The sequence below is a fragment of the Apiospora phragmitis genome (assembly GCF_038363925.1).
Source record: "Apiospora phragmitis strain CBS 135458 chromosome Unknown utg000006l:1.0-5683423.0:1.0-5690449.0, whole genome shotgun sequence".
NCBI classification, from domain to species: Eukaryota; Fungi; Ascomycota; class Sordariomycetes; order Amphisphaeriales; family Apiosporaceae; genus Apiospora; species Apiospora phragmitis.
Genome location: NW_027117404.1, coordinates 3,604,592 through 3,619,782, shown reverse-complemented (window position 1 = coordinate 3,619,782; position 15,191 = coordinate 3,604,592). Strand labels below are relative to the sequence as shown.

The following is a 15,191-nucleotide window of genomic DNA, read 5'->3' as shown; positions in this document are numbered from 1 at the left end:
ACTTGTAGCAGCAGGGGTCTTTGCACCCTTCGAATCTGCATCGGCCTTCATCATGGCTCATGGCTGAAGGAAGCTGCTCCGGCTCAGTCAGTCAGTATATGTAGAGCCTCTTTCCCCTCCACATCATTGTCCTGCTGTTGATATCCAACTTCTTCCAAGAGTCCCACGTCTAGTACCAGACCAAACACTAGGTTGTCTCTCTATATATACTATATATTTCACAGCTGTTGACTTGGAACGTTGGCTTTCACTTCCAACACCTTCCTCGACAAGCTCGACTCATGTACACCATGTCCCAATCACAATATCCAGCATATGGGGCTGTTACAGCACCCAGGCAGTACTCGGCTCAGGGCACAAGCAGCGCCTTCTCTCCCTCCGCCAACCCGGACGAAGACTGGACCAAGATTTCAGATCTTGCCGAGCGCAGGCGGATACAGAACCGAATTGCCCAGCGCAACTACAGTATGTAGCCTTCGATTCATATATGTATAAGTCCCCCACAACCGGCCGCGTCTAACCTCCTGTGCAGGGAAGAAGCTCAAGAGACGCCTGGAAGACCTCGAGAGAAGGGCCGGCACCTCTGATGGCTCCTCCACCGGCTCCGAGAAGCAATCGCAAACTCCCAGCAGGACGACCAAGAAGCAAAGCAAGAACTCAAGGTCCAACGCCGCCCCGCACAAGGCAGCCCAGCCCGGGCCGCAGTTCACACCACCCATGCATCCCGACGACAATGACCTCCTGTTCCCGCCTTCGTATGATGAGCGGGAGCGGTCGCACACGCCCCCGTACATGACTTACTCCAACTACCCTCCTCCCCCGGAAGAGATGATGCTACCGCCCTACGGCACGGCCGCGCCGTACGCGCCCATCACCACAGCCGAGGGCTACTCCAGCTACATGGCCACGACGGTGCCGTGCACACTACCGTCCATGACCCACTTCAGCGACGCTATCAAGAGGGAGAGCTACCCCGGAGAGGAGTCCTTATATCCTTCCATGAACTACGGCTACGTGCCCTCCATGGAAGTCCCTGGTCATTACGACAACTCCAACCCTCATGTGAGTCATCACCATGAATTGCGCCGTCTTCCTGCTTTGTTGCACCGAGAACCACGTAGCTGATCGGGCGTTCGTGTTGTTTGTTCCAGACACCACCACTTTCCCATTCCTTCGAACACTCGACCAACTGCTCGGATGCGGGTTACGACTACCCAACCACACCCCTCTCTATGCCAGGCTCACCTGGGATGCCTCAACACTGAGAGGGAAGGGGAGTGGGGAGAAGAGGGAGGAAGAACCAAAAGCTGCAAAGAATTAGACGTGGAGGGCGTTCTCACGCGAGCATGACTTGATGTATTACACTGTTCCCTTTTGATCTCTACTACTGGTACAGGCGCTGGAGGCGCAATTGTTTTCTGCATGATATAGGGATTGGGAAGCCCAGATGACTTTCTGGATGAAAGGGACATCGACGGGCAAGCAAGGCGAATTCTGGAGGCATTTTCACAAAACTCATTGGATGTTTTATTTTAGCTTATATCGTTCTTCCTGTTAGGAGGCTTTCTCGTTGAACATATCTTTATACTCACTCATGGCACCGATCTGATCTATTGCTATTCCTTGATCTTCATGCCCCGGTGTCCCTCTTCCGTATCCCTCCATCTACGTACCTCGGATAGAGGCTATCTCTGATCTTGCTCGCTAGCTTACTGTGTTAGCTCCAGGATGTGGGTAGTGGTAAGTACATGTTAGTGGACTGGCTCTATTTGATCTAAGCCCGAGAGGTGTGGCCCGGAGACGGACGGCAATGGCCCACCTTGCAACTAGGCAACAAGACAGGCCGACCAGGCCGCAAGGCGATCTGAGATGTAATTCGGCTGTGATGTGCCCTTCCTACTGTATGTCACGTCCTTTGAACCTAGTGCTCGTGGGTCCTTCGCAGTATAGGCGAGCCAGTCAGGAGCCCAAGGTGCTGCGAGAGGTTCCAAATGAGGCGCAGCAGCACCGAGATCCGCGACTCCTCTTCCCAAGGGCCATGCAAGAGAGACTGTGTCCACGTGTGCGTATAAGATGTGCGTATGTCCGCGCGCTTGTGTGTGTGGGGGTGGGTGGTGTGGGTGTATTGGCTGTGTATATGTCTTGCCCGCAACCCCAAAGGTACCAACCAGCCAGTAGCAAGGAGTTGGCTGGCCCAGCACTTCGTCACCATCCCGTGTTTTCTCCCCCTCTAGCGGCAGTTGGGAGTTTGTTTGGGACCAAACAGAAACACGGGGGACGGGAGAAGGCCGACTAACTAAAAGCCTAGGCGACAGATTAGGGCCAGTTTCGCTCGGCGTCATGGCATACGCCGTAAGAAGCTTGGCCAAGCCCTACGGACGGCTGGCTCGTAAGGACAAACAAGCCCATCCATCCACCGCACATTGGGAAATAAAACACCTACTACTACTACTACTACTACTACTACTATGTATGTACAATAACAACAACAACCTTGTACTGGCTGGGCTGGGCTGGGCTACCAACGCCCCACGCGCCGATGGGACGGAACTGGAAAATAATAAGCGAAACCCGCAAGATCCATCTGATAGCTAAAGTTTCTAGCATCTTGGCACGACCGAACTCGAACTCCTCGGCGACTTTCCCTACTCCTTCAATGTTCTTCTTCCCCATTGGTGACTCTGACGACCCCTGTCCCCTGTCCCCTTTTGCCAAGCCCCCGCCTGCCCACCAAGGACTAAGCCTACCGGGCTGCCGTGTAGGATTCAAATGCTGGATCGTAGGACTTGTCTGCCACGGCTCGTGGTACCATGATTCGCCTGAGAATATACAATTGCGAAATGAGATGTGCAAGGCTAATTCCTTCAGACCGCGGCGCACGCGGTAGTGACTATGTGATAGAGAAGAGAACTGGTTTGCCAACAAAATACCTACAGGAATTCGGCACAGGCGATTCCCGGAAAAGCCCCTCTCCCTCCTCAACCTCAGCTCCGAGATCTACAATACAACGCTACAGCCCAACGTGGTAACTTCGTGCGGCACAGCACATACGATAACCGGACATACACGCAGCCAGCCCGTAGGGCCTCTTGGCCCTTGTTGATAAAAGTTTCTTACTCCGTACAGGAAAATGGATCTTGGACCCCGTTCAACCTGAATCATATGACCCGACCCATATATGATTTCTTTTTTCTTTCTTTGGTGCTATTTCGGGTCGAAAAGTACGTGTGTGCAGAATTAATGTGCGTGCCTGGTCAGGAGCCCGGTCTGAGCCCCGTTAGCGATCTGGTTCTAATGAGCCCATGGACGATCGTTCCATCACCCTAACCCATGCACAGCTCCTTACCATGGAGAGCAATGTCTTGCGTCCGGAAAGGGGCACGCAGGCTGTGGGTTACGTACTTACTGTACCTGACTGGATTGATCGGCCGGCGACTGGCGATGGACACCGCTGTGCTAGGAAGGAACCGATGGCAGTCTTCAGGGCAGACTTTCAACGAACCTCATCATAGCTCAGGACTAAGTATGCCGCGGCCTCTCTATTGTCGGCCGCCATGGCGTGCGTTTGCGCCTCTACGGAATGCTTCTGGAAGGTGTAGCGAGCAAGAAGCGAAAATCGCTAAACTAATGGATTAATTGCTTGTCCGAGTAGCCATACCTGCTCGCTTGGTGGGAACCCCGAACATTAGACAAAGCAAGAAGCGAGAGTCGCTTTTTGTTGCGATCCGAGGATCGTATATCGCGCCACTCGCAGGCACCCAGTTAACGCAGCAAAAGTGAGGACGTCTGGTGTCTATCCACAGCCAACCCTACCTGGTCGTCCCTCTAGCACGAGAAAGAGTATCTCTAAGCGCAACCGCCAAGGCGCGAGACCGAAAGGGGACATAACATTCTATACATGAGACCTTGCCTGGTGACTCGACACAACCAAAAGGGATGGTAGTGTAGGCAATTAACGCAAAACCCTTCATAAATGGCGAGTAGGCGCACTCTCGAATTCAATTGGAGGAATTACAGGCTCAGATGGGTTGGGTGCGGTGTAAAAAAAGAATCTCTCACGCATCGAGAAGTGTTTCTGTATGTTCTGTTGCATTATCTTCTGTAGGGCTGAAAATGAAAATGATGTAATGCATTTTGATCCATTTTTTCTTACGGTATTCCCCGGGCTGCACAGCACCGCATTTGATCTGTGATTGATGGACTGACGGACCAGGGAACCTTTCCTAATAAAGTCAGACACCAAACGACAAGAATAGAAACATACACGCGAAAAGAAAGGGCCAACTGAGGCTATGAAAGCAGTCTAGCTACTACTCCCCAGCCCGCCTTCTGATCGCTGATCACCACTCTAACCCCCAACCTTGGGCTCGGACTCCGAGACTCTGACGTCGCTCAATCCCGTCCGTGATGAGCAACGTGACCATGACCACAGACGAGAATTGTCTGTTCCTATTTGGCGGCGATGCGTGAGTTATGTCCCACTTTCTTTCCGAGGTCGCACCACTGCACTGCACTGCCGCCCAACGCATTGGCCTATCACGGCTGCGCGTGATGTTGTTGTTATTATTGTCTGTTCGACACACGCATCACCTAGTAACAAGAATGCACTGACCCATCACCGTCATTTCCCGGGGATTAGCCCATGGACCGCCGAGGCCTGGACCGCCTCCGATGACCGCGTCCGGGGCGGCAAGAGCCAGTCCTATCTCGACTGCCCGGCCGGCGCCGACAAGGCCGTGTTCCGCGGCACGCTGGACATCACGGCGCTGGGCGGGGCCGGGTTCGCCTCGCAGCGGACCGTCGACGACGACGGCGCACACGAGCCGCCGCCGCCGCCGCCGGCAGGGCCCTGGGACGTGTCGGCGTACGACGGCCTGCGGCTCCGGGTGCTGCGGGCGGGCGGCGACGGCAAGAAGTACACGCTGACGCTCAAGGACGAGGTGCTGCCCAAGCGGCCCGACGGCCGCGACCAGAGCACCGTCAGCTGGGAGTACGACTTCATCTCGCCCAAGGACGGCGACGGCGATGATGATAGCGAGGATCGGGAGCTGTATGTCCCCTGGAGCGACTTCAAGCCCACGTACCGCGGCAAGCCGAAGCTGGATGCCCCGGAGCTGGATCTGGCGAACGTGCGGAGGATCAGCTTGATGATGCGCAGGTAAGTCGCTCTTGCTAGCCCCTGTCTTAGACTCCTCCTAGGCCTCCGCCTCTGTCCCACTGCATTAGATGGAAACCAAATCGGCTCATATTTTCCCTTCTAGCTTCTTCGGGGAGCAGGAAGGTGCCTTTCGGTTGGAGGTCGCATACATAGCGGCCTTTAAGGAAGCCTCTCGTAATGCTGCGCGGCCTACGTCTATTGCCTCCTCCTCTTCCAGCACCGGCTATCCGGAGAAGGGTGGTGATGGTGTGCGGTCTGAGCCAAAATCATGGCTGGCTTGGATGTGTGGGCTATTCAAATGAGCATAAGAGGCGTGGCAGCATCAGAGGCATTCCATGATGGCTTCCTCTATAACAGCTCTTGTAGCTGTGGAACTATGGTACTGAGTAACTAATGCCGTGGAAGGGAATATCGGGTTTTAAGACTCTTAGCATTAATAACCATGAGCTGTGAGCATGTAGTTCAAGATTCGTATACAAATTCATATACCGTGCGTCCGCGATTAGATACCAGTACATCTAGTGCCTGAAGGGCTCTGTGCTACAAGATATTGCAATATTAGATATACAGAGCTCAGGGGCTTCGAAAATATGAAGCTCTGTCACTGTTTACATACCCAAATGGGTCTCATCATTAACACACTTGATTTTCGTTCTATTGTATATTGCCCTATTTGGTGGATGTCTTTCCTGAGAGGTGATCGATCAACGGACCGGGGTAGTAGCCACATACTATTTGTCTATATCAGAGTCACTTCGTAGTGTTGAGAGCCTGTATACCACCTTCCATTGATACCTTGACAAACTATCTGACCATGTTCGGAATATGGTCCTGATAGACCATGAAGCCCGCGAATGTATTGTAAGCCTGTATGCAACCATTTCAAGGGTTTACAGTAAGCTACGTGATCTGTCTGTAGATATTTGCCCGAACATTTGTTGGATGAGTCATCGGCAGACAGACATGAAGAGTCAATTTGCTGTGTTGGCCGCAGTCAGGGAAGGACTGCTTGCTCCATATGGCCACACCCGGAGAAATCATGTTTCAGCAAGCATGTTGAATGCAAGAGAAGGGACACGAAGTCAACTTGACGTCTGTCATCGTTCAATATCCACGCTCTCCCCCTTAAGGGCAAATTCTTGCGTATGTTTGATCAAGTGACAGAAACTACCTTCCCTTTTACTGTTTACACACCCAGACTTAGGGTGCCTGCGCCGGTTTCATGAACCGATACTGTTTCACTGCTATCCAGCTGAACATATGATGAAGGTCTAGAAACCCATTTCAGAACCCTGCTTTTCATAATTAGCATGGGAAGACTGAAGCCGTGGCGGTCTGCCTCTGTGGACACAGGGAGAGCATTTGACTGTAACTGGTTGCCATAGAATATCAAGTCACATAGTGTGTTCCCGGAGGACCTGCGCATGACCAACGATGACTGAGATATCGTGTGCAATACGAATATTACTCGCATTCAACATGATATTCTGGGGGTGGTTTCACGGCTAACTTGGATAAACAGCACATGGAATACGAGCGCGAGGTCTCCGGATACCAAAGCCTTTCTACTAGACCATGGATGCGAGTGTTATTTTGACAGTCCCGCAGAGAACTGAACGCATATGCAGGATTGGATTGCAAGCTTGGACCGATATGATAAACTCGGAATCCTTCAGGGTTACGGAAGTCGTTGCGAGCACATTGATTCTGCGTCCGACAGGGTAGGGTATGTATGGTAACTCCATGACCATTGACCTTTGTGTCAGCTGAGAGAGTTGATGGTGTCTTGAGACGCTCGGCAGACAGCCACAGAACGTCAAACTGGCTATGCATGATAATCAGATATTGAGATATCCCCTTAACAACTACTTGTGCTCCATATTGATAACATTGCTTATGCTAGATTTGTCCCAATATTGGTTCATCCTCTATGATAGGGCATGGTGTGCGAACCTATGACGTATGGCTTGCCCTGATGTAAATCACCGTAGAGTATGCACACCAAGCCCAGGCTTGAATATTATCTCGACAAGAGGCTAAGAGGCAGTCTGAACTTGCTAGTTATTCTATCTATTCCATCTTCACTCAGTCAAGTAGGTATCCTACGACACCAGGCTCTGGTCCCCATAGCGTCTACAGGGTCTTGAATCCGTCCTACATGCGTATGAACACTCCACAGCTTCCTGGCGAGCACATTTCAGGGCTATCAACCACCTATCCAGGCCCTGGGATACAGTTCAATTATAGTATGATGAAGTGCACCTCCGTGCGAATCAGTTTGAGGACCCTCCCCAGCTGTACTTTCTTGACATGAGGCAAGGAAGCACACAGTGGTCACTCTTGTGATACGCCGGCAGCGGATACATTTCCGGGACTGGTGACAAGTTCTATGTAGGCCACCTGGATAAGGGGGGCTGGGCTGAAGCCGTCTTGTCCTGCACATCATGAGTCGAGATTAGCGAATGATGAGATCTGACTGCTAAGACAGAAGGCTTTGGTACTGCATATCCCTGGCTCTTTGCTAGACTCATATAGAGCTGATGTTGCTCGTTGCTGAGATGTGACTATACCAGATACAGCAAAGACTGGTAATGCAATACTTTCACATACTCACGTGCATTGTGTTGCAGCTTACACAGAGCATTATTTTGTTCGATACTGTCGCCAGCTACTACTATATAACCCGCATAGGTGCGGTGTTATCTCCGCCGTTTCAATTGAGAGGAGCTTCAGGAAATAAGGTAGATGGGCCCCACCCATAATAATGAGATTGGCAGATTGGGGGGAGAGAGAATATGCCATTTAAAACTGTTTCATGGGAAATCATGGAAGCCAAGCTCTAGCCACAATCTGGTAAGGTTAAATAGCAAGGTAATCCGTGCCCTCCAACCCAGTTTCCTGGAATGGTGGCATCTAACCACCAAATAACATGCATAATGATACACGTGTACAAGTGCTGGCTGGCACACATAACCTAGTTATGTTAAGTAGAAAATCACAGCAGGCTGAGTGCTGAGCTGAGAGATGATGCACTTGGTCCACGTCTCGGCATCTACTAGACCAACCTAGACCTCGTGCCTCTTCCTGTTCCTGTCCATTACCGCCAAACCGGTCCGTTTCTGGCCCACCGTGGGTTCATCCGTCACCGGTTTTACCCCACCTCCCCTCATTTTGCAACGTCTCCTCCAAGATCGAAGATTTGAGCAACTGAACGAGAATGCCAGCATGTCTCCGTTACATTCACAATAGGAATCCCTCCTACAGCAAGGTATGCGTACACAACGCTGATTGTCAACTAGGAGATTGTATTGGAAAGGCGACCAATCCGTGGTACTTACCTACCTGCTACTGTGAAGGGTGCTTTTGCAGATGCTAAGTACCTGATAAGAGCGTTGTTGCGCTTGGATTGGCTCATCGTGCGACTTTCTCAGGAAGGAAAAATGAAAGGCAAACACGCCTAGTAGGGCCTCCTCCTATCTTCTGTACATAGACAATTGCGACTGTCCACAGACATCGTCTGTGCGAGACGATGACAGACCAGAAGACAGATGACACACAACTGTTTCTTGGGTGCTCTCGCGCAATGGATTGTTTCTCTATCCTCAGCTTTTGTTCCACCCATAGCATGTTGTACATGTTCGTCATAATAGAACAGGGGGCAAACCACCGCATGGAAACCAAGCCATGTCGGGTTGCACTAACAGAGAGGGAGATGAAGGCGGAAGGCCGATGAAGAACCTATTTATTTGAACAATCCGATCATGGATTACTTGTCCCGCACCGGGGGGGAAATCTCCATCCAGTCTTTTCTGAATTGGACCACCAATTCGAGATCTTTCTGGGACGAAAGAAACCAATGTTGCTTGTTGCCAATGTTCTAGTGTGCCCTGCGTGTGTCTTATTGTAGCATGCAAGACGAGATGCGCGAGTTGATTGCTAATAAATGCAGGTCTCGTTCCTTTTGAGCGAGGCACACCCGGCACCTTGCAAGCAAGTCGTCAAGTTTCATGCCTGCCACTTGTTGACCAGGGGCCCAACCATTGTCGTCATGTTCCAATGTTTGTGTCTGGGAGCGTGGCCCGTCAATCCTGTCTGTCTACCAGCCCCCTCATTCTGTCACTTTTTCCCCGCCTCTCTTTCGCGCTTAACTTGGAAGTATCAACTTAGTGAGGAGTTGGAAGCAGGCCAGCAAGTCAAGTAGGCATTGCACTGTATCGAGCCACCATATTTCTTCTGCTGGCTCGGGTATCTGCAGTCGCGAACCACGGCACGACATAAGAAGTAGCAGAATCTATAGTTCAGTAGAGCCTACTGCTATTTGCAGATTGGGCATCGTCGGACTGTTGCGAGACGGATTTGCAAACTTCCATGCAATTTCCCCCATCTCGGGCAGTGTAAACTCAGTTCGTCCGCGTCGTAGGTGTATGCGTCTTCTTGATTGCCCATTCAACTGTTCGAAGCACGCTGGATCTGCTGGGCTGGGCTTAATGAATGGTCTGCACCCAATCCTCAACTAAGAGGCACTGGGCGGATTTTAAATCAGGGGCACTACCACTACCAACTGTCCTACGTTCAAACCCAGCGTTTCTGCTAATCAAAAAAGTGGACAGAAGGGATTGATTACCAGACTTGTGCCCCCCATCCGCATCCATACAACAGTCAGCGGCAACTCCTCTACCGAAGCGAAACGATTCAACAGGCCTGTGGAATCAACCGCCCATCCATCCAATCCATACCGACACGCTGCTGGCTGCGCACTGCACACTGTCAGGCTGTTGCTAGTACCTACATACCCACCGGGTTCTGTCGGGTCCAGCAACGAGTCCAGGGGAAACAGAGAGAGAGAACAGAACAAATAAAGGGAAGAGGGAAAAAAAACCAAAACAGAAAATCGGATACGACTATACGTTGATTATTACATTACATCCTTCCACAATCAACCCTGGAGCAAGCAGATCCCAGACACAAGTCCACAGCAGCGACCGACAGGGTCAGGAAGCATAGCATCACGCAAAAAAAAAGTAGAGAAGGTTGTCCTTACGCTTAGCAGGTTACAGTAGGTAAAGTTGGTAGGCATCGATCGACCTGCCTGTCTGTCACTCAATTTGGGTTTCATCCTTTGGCTTTCGGGCCTTTGAATCTCAAACGCAATGTCCAGTTCGGCCACGGATTATCAACAACAACAGCCGTCGCATCATCCACATTCACATTCAACCTCCCACTCTCATCACCGCTCCGGCCAACCGTCGCGATCCCACTCTACTCGTTCTCGCCCAACCGCCACCACCTCCTCTGCCAATCCCGGTCCAACTCCACTTCGCTCCGCGTCGACCTCCAAAGCCAACAACGCCAACTCCTCTTCTCATCAAAGGGAAAGGGAAAGAGAAAGAGAAAGGGATCACCATCATTCCCACCACAGCCGCCACACCTCCAATTCTTCTGCACGCCCCGTCCAGGACATTCTCCCCCAGCACGATTATGAGCAGAGTAACGTAGCCCAACATTCAAAGCGACCATCGAGTAAAGATCGCCGCCCCCCAACTTCTCGAAGCTCCGATCCCAAAGGCGTCCACCGTCGCAGCAGCACGAGATCCAACAACTCGGCTCATCGCAACAACCACACCGACATGGCCGGCCCTACTGCTGTAGCCAACAACGGGGGGCCTGCTGCGGTACCCCCCGTCATGCAAGCCGCAGCCGACGCTCGCGCATCCGGATCGAAACAAAGGACGACTCGCACGTCCATTCCGACACAATCTGGCAAATGGATCCTGGGCAAGACGATTGGTGCCGGTAGTATGGGCAAGGTCAAGCTTGCCAGGAAGGAAGATGGTACCGAGCAGGTTAGTCTTTCCATATACCGTCATCGCTTCTCATCAGGGCACCTATCATTAACGTGTTTATCTCTTCCAGGTTGCCTGCAAGATCATTCCAAGAGGATCTACCGAGGAGAACCACCATAGCCGAGCCGACAAGGAGCGGGCAGACCAATCCAAGGAGATTCGAACCGCCCGCGAGGCCGCCATCGTCACCCTCCTCGACCACCCCAATATCTGTGGCTTGCGTGATGTTGTCCGTACCAATTATCACTGGTACATGCTTTTCGAGTATGTCAACGGCGGCCAGATGCTCGATTACATCATTTCACACGGCAAGTTAAAGGAGAAGCAAGCAAGGAAGTTCAGCCGACAAATCGCAAGTGCTCTTGATTACTGCCATCGCAACAGTATCGTCCACCGTGACTTGAAGATCGAGAACATTCTGATTCACAAGACCGGGGACATCAAAATCATTGATTTTGGCCTGAGCAACCTGTTCGCTCCTCGCGGCCACCTGAAGACGTTCTGCGGCAGTCTTTACTTCGCTGCCCCCGAGCTCCTACAAGCTCGCGCCTATACTGGACCCGAGGTTGACGTCTGGAGCTTCGGTATTGTTCTCTACGTATTAGTATGTGGAAAGGTTCCCTTCGACGACCAGAGCATGCCTGCTCTGCACGCCAAGATCAAGAAGGGTCTCGTCGACTATCCTAACTGGCTAGGCAACGATTGCCGGCACCTTCTCTCACGCATGCTCGTTACCGACCCCAAGCAGCGAGCAACCATGTTTGAGGTGATGAATCACCCATGGATGACCAAGGGCTTCGGCGGGCCGCCCGAAAACCACCTCCCAGCGCGTGAACCACTCACGCTCTCCCTTGGAGCCCGAGGTCATCAATGCCATGACGGGCTTTAATTTTGGTCCACCCGAGGTCATCAAGGCCCAGCTCACAAGGATGATAGAGTCCGAGGAGTACGCACGGGCCGTACAGTTGTTGCAAAAGGAGAAGGAAATGCCACCGGCGCCCAAGGACGTCGAGAAGAAGAGAGGATTTGGGTTCGACTTCTATAAGAGACGCAACTCGGCTAACAGCCGAGACAACCTTACGACACCGAGCGCCGAGGCACTTGCCCTCGGTAGTGACCCTCTCAATGCCTTCAGCCCCTTGATCTCTATATACTACCTAGTCAAAGAGAAGCAGGACCGGGATAGAGTGGATATTCAACCGAAATCCCACACACCCAAGAATGTGGCCGACTCTCCTATGCCGGAAATTGTTGCACCACAGCAAGCCCATACGAACACTGCCGCGTACGAGCTGCCGGGTGAAAAGGCGACAGGCGGCAGATCTCGACCGCGTGCAAGGACACACGGTGAAGACGACGCCCCTGACGAGTTCAAGAAAGCCCAACCCTCGCCAGCTCTTCCTACCCCGCCGCCACAGCCTGACGGTCAACTGGAAGTCCCGCACAAGAAGGAGAGCACTGCTGCTGGAATTTTGCGGCGGTTTAGTACAAGGCGCCGGAAAGAGCCGGAGCGCCTGGACAAGGACCGTTCCCACCCTCCCATTGTCCATGTTCACTCGCCAGCTGAACCCTCCACCCCGCGGAAGAGCTTCAGCATCAGGAGGTCGCGCCGCGATCGCGAGGACGTTCCGAGTCGCCTGCGATCTGGCAGCAGCCAACCGCAACACCGTGAGCTTCTGAGCCCCCCTTTGTCTGCCGGCGACTCGGGTAGCAAGAAGCTTGGGCGGTCCACGAGCGTCAACTCTGGCGACTTTAGGAGACGACTTGGATCCAACAGTAGGGTCGCCAAAGACCCCCCTCCGACCAGCGGCTCGGACCAATCCGCTCCGGCTGAGAAGCTGCCTGCTGACGCCAATGCTTCTCTCAGTACGCGTGGTGCTTCTTTAAGAGCGAAATCGCTTGGACATGCTCGAAGGGAGAGCATTCAGGCAAGAAGGCAGCGGAGAGAAGGGGCCCGCGCGGCCGAGGCAGGTGTTCCCGAAGAGACAGATGCCGATGTTGGCGAAGCCAGCGGTACGTCAGCTGAACGCTTGGACGATTCTGAACTGGCCAAACCGGTATTCCTCAAGGGGCTGTTCAGTGTTTCAACGACATCTTCCAAGTCGGTGCCGGCAATACGGACAGAACTCAAGCGGGTGCTGCGAGAACTAGGAGTGGATTATACAGAAATTCGCGGAGGCTTCAGCTGTCGACACACCCCTAGTATCGATCTAAACAAAGTAGCAGATGGCCCGATGAGCCCTGGTGCCAAATCGGACAACCGAAGGCGTTTCAGCTTCGGGCTGAGGAATGAGAGGGACCGCGACGAAATCCGGGACTTGGACCGTGTTCCCAACACCCCACGCACCCCTGGCCGGCATACAGACCGGAGCGACTCGAACTCGGAAATTTCGGAGACGGAGAGCAGCCACAGGGATCCCGGTGGCTCCTCACGCCGAGTGCCCGGCGAGACAACAACGCACGTCCAGAGTGACCTGGGTGGTAGCATGGTATTGGAGTTTGAAATCTTTATTGTCAAGGTCCCTCTACTGTCTTTGCATGGTCTCCAGTTCAAGCGGATGGCGGGCAACACGTGGCAATTCAAGAACATGGCCGACCATATTCTGAAAGAGATACGCCTATGAGGTGGAGGCAAGCATTGTATGAACCAAAAGGGGAAGCGAACCCCTTAAAAAGCTCGAGGTTGTTGGACGATGCCGCCATTGATTACCTTTTTCTCTGAGCCATCCGGCCGTGGTCTTTCTGCTATGCCCGGTCCGCAGTGGGGGGCAAGTTTGGGGCAGCGGCGGACCGGTGATCGTTTTGAATACTTCTCTACTAATTCACATCTTCTTTTCAAAGGGCACACACAGCAACAGTGGGGGGGGGGTTGTCTTGAGCGGACATGTAAGGTTAGAACGAAGCCTGGGAAAAGAGAAGGGGGCTGCACGTAAGAAGAGAGGCGAGGTGTTTCATGACCTTTTAACGTTTCCTAATAGCGATTACTAAGTACTAATGTATAAGTGCACCTCAAGCTATGGAATAACATATCTATTGTCTGGCTCTGCTATATTGACGTGAACTATAACCTGGAGTATATAACGGGGCCTTTCTGGCTCTTGCTTGTCTCTAAGTAGGTTATGTACGAGGTCTAACCCGTTTCCCATGACCTTGAACGGTCAACCCCCACTTTCCAAGATCCCTGATCACACACACACACATGAAAGGTCAGGCATTTTTGCTAGCTCCCGTTATCATCAGAATGGCTATTATCTCGGATAAACTATAGCGTATTGCGTCATATCCCTGATTTCCATTAAACAATTACCATACCAGAATGTCGCGACCGCTAGGCATATGTCTTGAGCAGTCTGGACAGCCCGAGATAATAGTAGTATATAGGCCATAATGTCTGAAATTCAGGCCGGAGAGCGGAGCAACTTCTACCCTAAGGTTGATACCTATGTAGAGGGTGACGGAAGCCCACTAGCAGCCCGGCTAGCAGGTACGTACAGCAGCCGCCACAGTGCAGTGCAGCCTGCCATGAGTGAGCCATTGAAGTACCTAACCTACTGAAGTAACCACTGCTACTGCTACCACTGTCAACCTACTGGGTTACAGTAAGGTTGTCCTCCCACTCCGACAGTACCAGTCTGGTGAGTCTCAAGTCCGGACTGGCAAATCAAATCCACCCGTCCCATCATAACGCCCATGCCCTGCGTCCCTAAGGTTAGCGGCCTAGGTTAGCAGCAGCAGCAACAGTCGCAGTAGCGAGTTGGACAACAGCAAGCAGCACCAGCTGGGTTGTTTCGTTTCTCATTGAACATTGACCATCCGCTAAAAGTTGTGTCTATCGACATATCACCGTCCTGCCTACCTACTCACTTACCCTTCCACCCCTCTTACCTCTGTCGGCACTCTGATAACCTGGACAACACCGCGCAAGATCTATTGGCTTCATCTGTCCACATTCCCGCCTCTCTTCTTGCCACCTTTCGAGCCAGTCAGCAATTGGCAAGTGAGCCGCCCGCATCGCATCGCACCTCCCACCCGCACTGCTGCACCGCACGGCACCGACCGCACTTACTTTGGCATCCGACCGCAATCCCGGTGCAAAGCCTCACAGCCTTCCCCTTTTGTCGGCGGCTCTCTCTCACCTACTAAAGCCATCGAGGATCGAATAATTGGCTTGGACTGCGTGGTATGTGCAC

At 52.4% G+C, this 15,191-nt stretch overlaps 3 protein-coding genes across 3 annotated transcripts; all 3 read left to right on the top strand.

Moving 5' to 3' along the window:
- Nucleotides 1–290: 290 nt before the first annotated feature.
- Nucleotides 291–1,265, top strand: PG994_006376 (uncharacterized protein; the record flags this gene model as incomplete). The annotated part of the gene is made up of 3 exons (XM_066857785.1): nucleotides 291–465; nucleotides 533–1,062; nucleotides 1,152–1,265. 3 exons carry the CDS (start codon nucleotides 291–293, stop codon nucleotides 1,263–1,265), a joined length of 819 nt encoding a protein of 272 aa, XP_066717054.1.
- Nucleotides 1,266–4,422: 3,157 nt separating this feature from the next.
- PG994_006375 (uncharacterized protein) lies at nucleotides 4,423–5,460 on the top strand (the record flags this gene model as incomplete). Its single annotated transcript, XM_066857784.1, has 3 exons — nucleotides 4,423–4,466; nucleotides 4,595–5,158; nucleotides 5,262–5,460. 3 exons carry the CDS (start codon nucleotides 4,423–4,425, stop codon nucleotides 5,458–5,460), a joined length of 807 nt encoding a protein of 268 aa, XP_066717053.1.
- Nucleotides 5,461–10,308: 4,848 nt separating this feature from the next.
- On the top strand, nucleotides 10,309–13,625 carry PG994_006374 (uncharacterized protein; the record flags this gene model as incomplete). The annotated part of the gene is made up of 3 exons (XM_066857783.1): nucleotides 10,309–11,001; nucleotides 11,072–11,767; nucleotides 11,829–13,625. The coding sequence occupies 3 exons, from the start codon at nucleotides 10,309–10,311 to the stop codon at nucleotides 13,623–13,625; spliced, it is 3,186 nt and encodes a 1,061-aa protein (XP_066717052.1).
- Nucleotides 13,626–15,191: the final 1,566 nt, after the last annotated feature.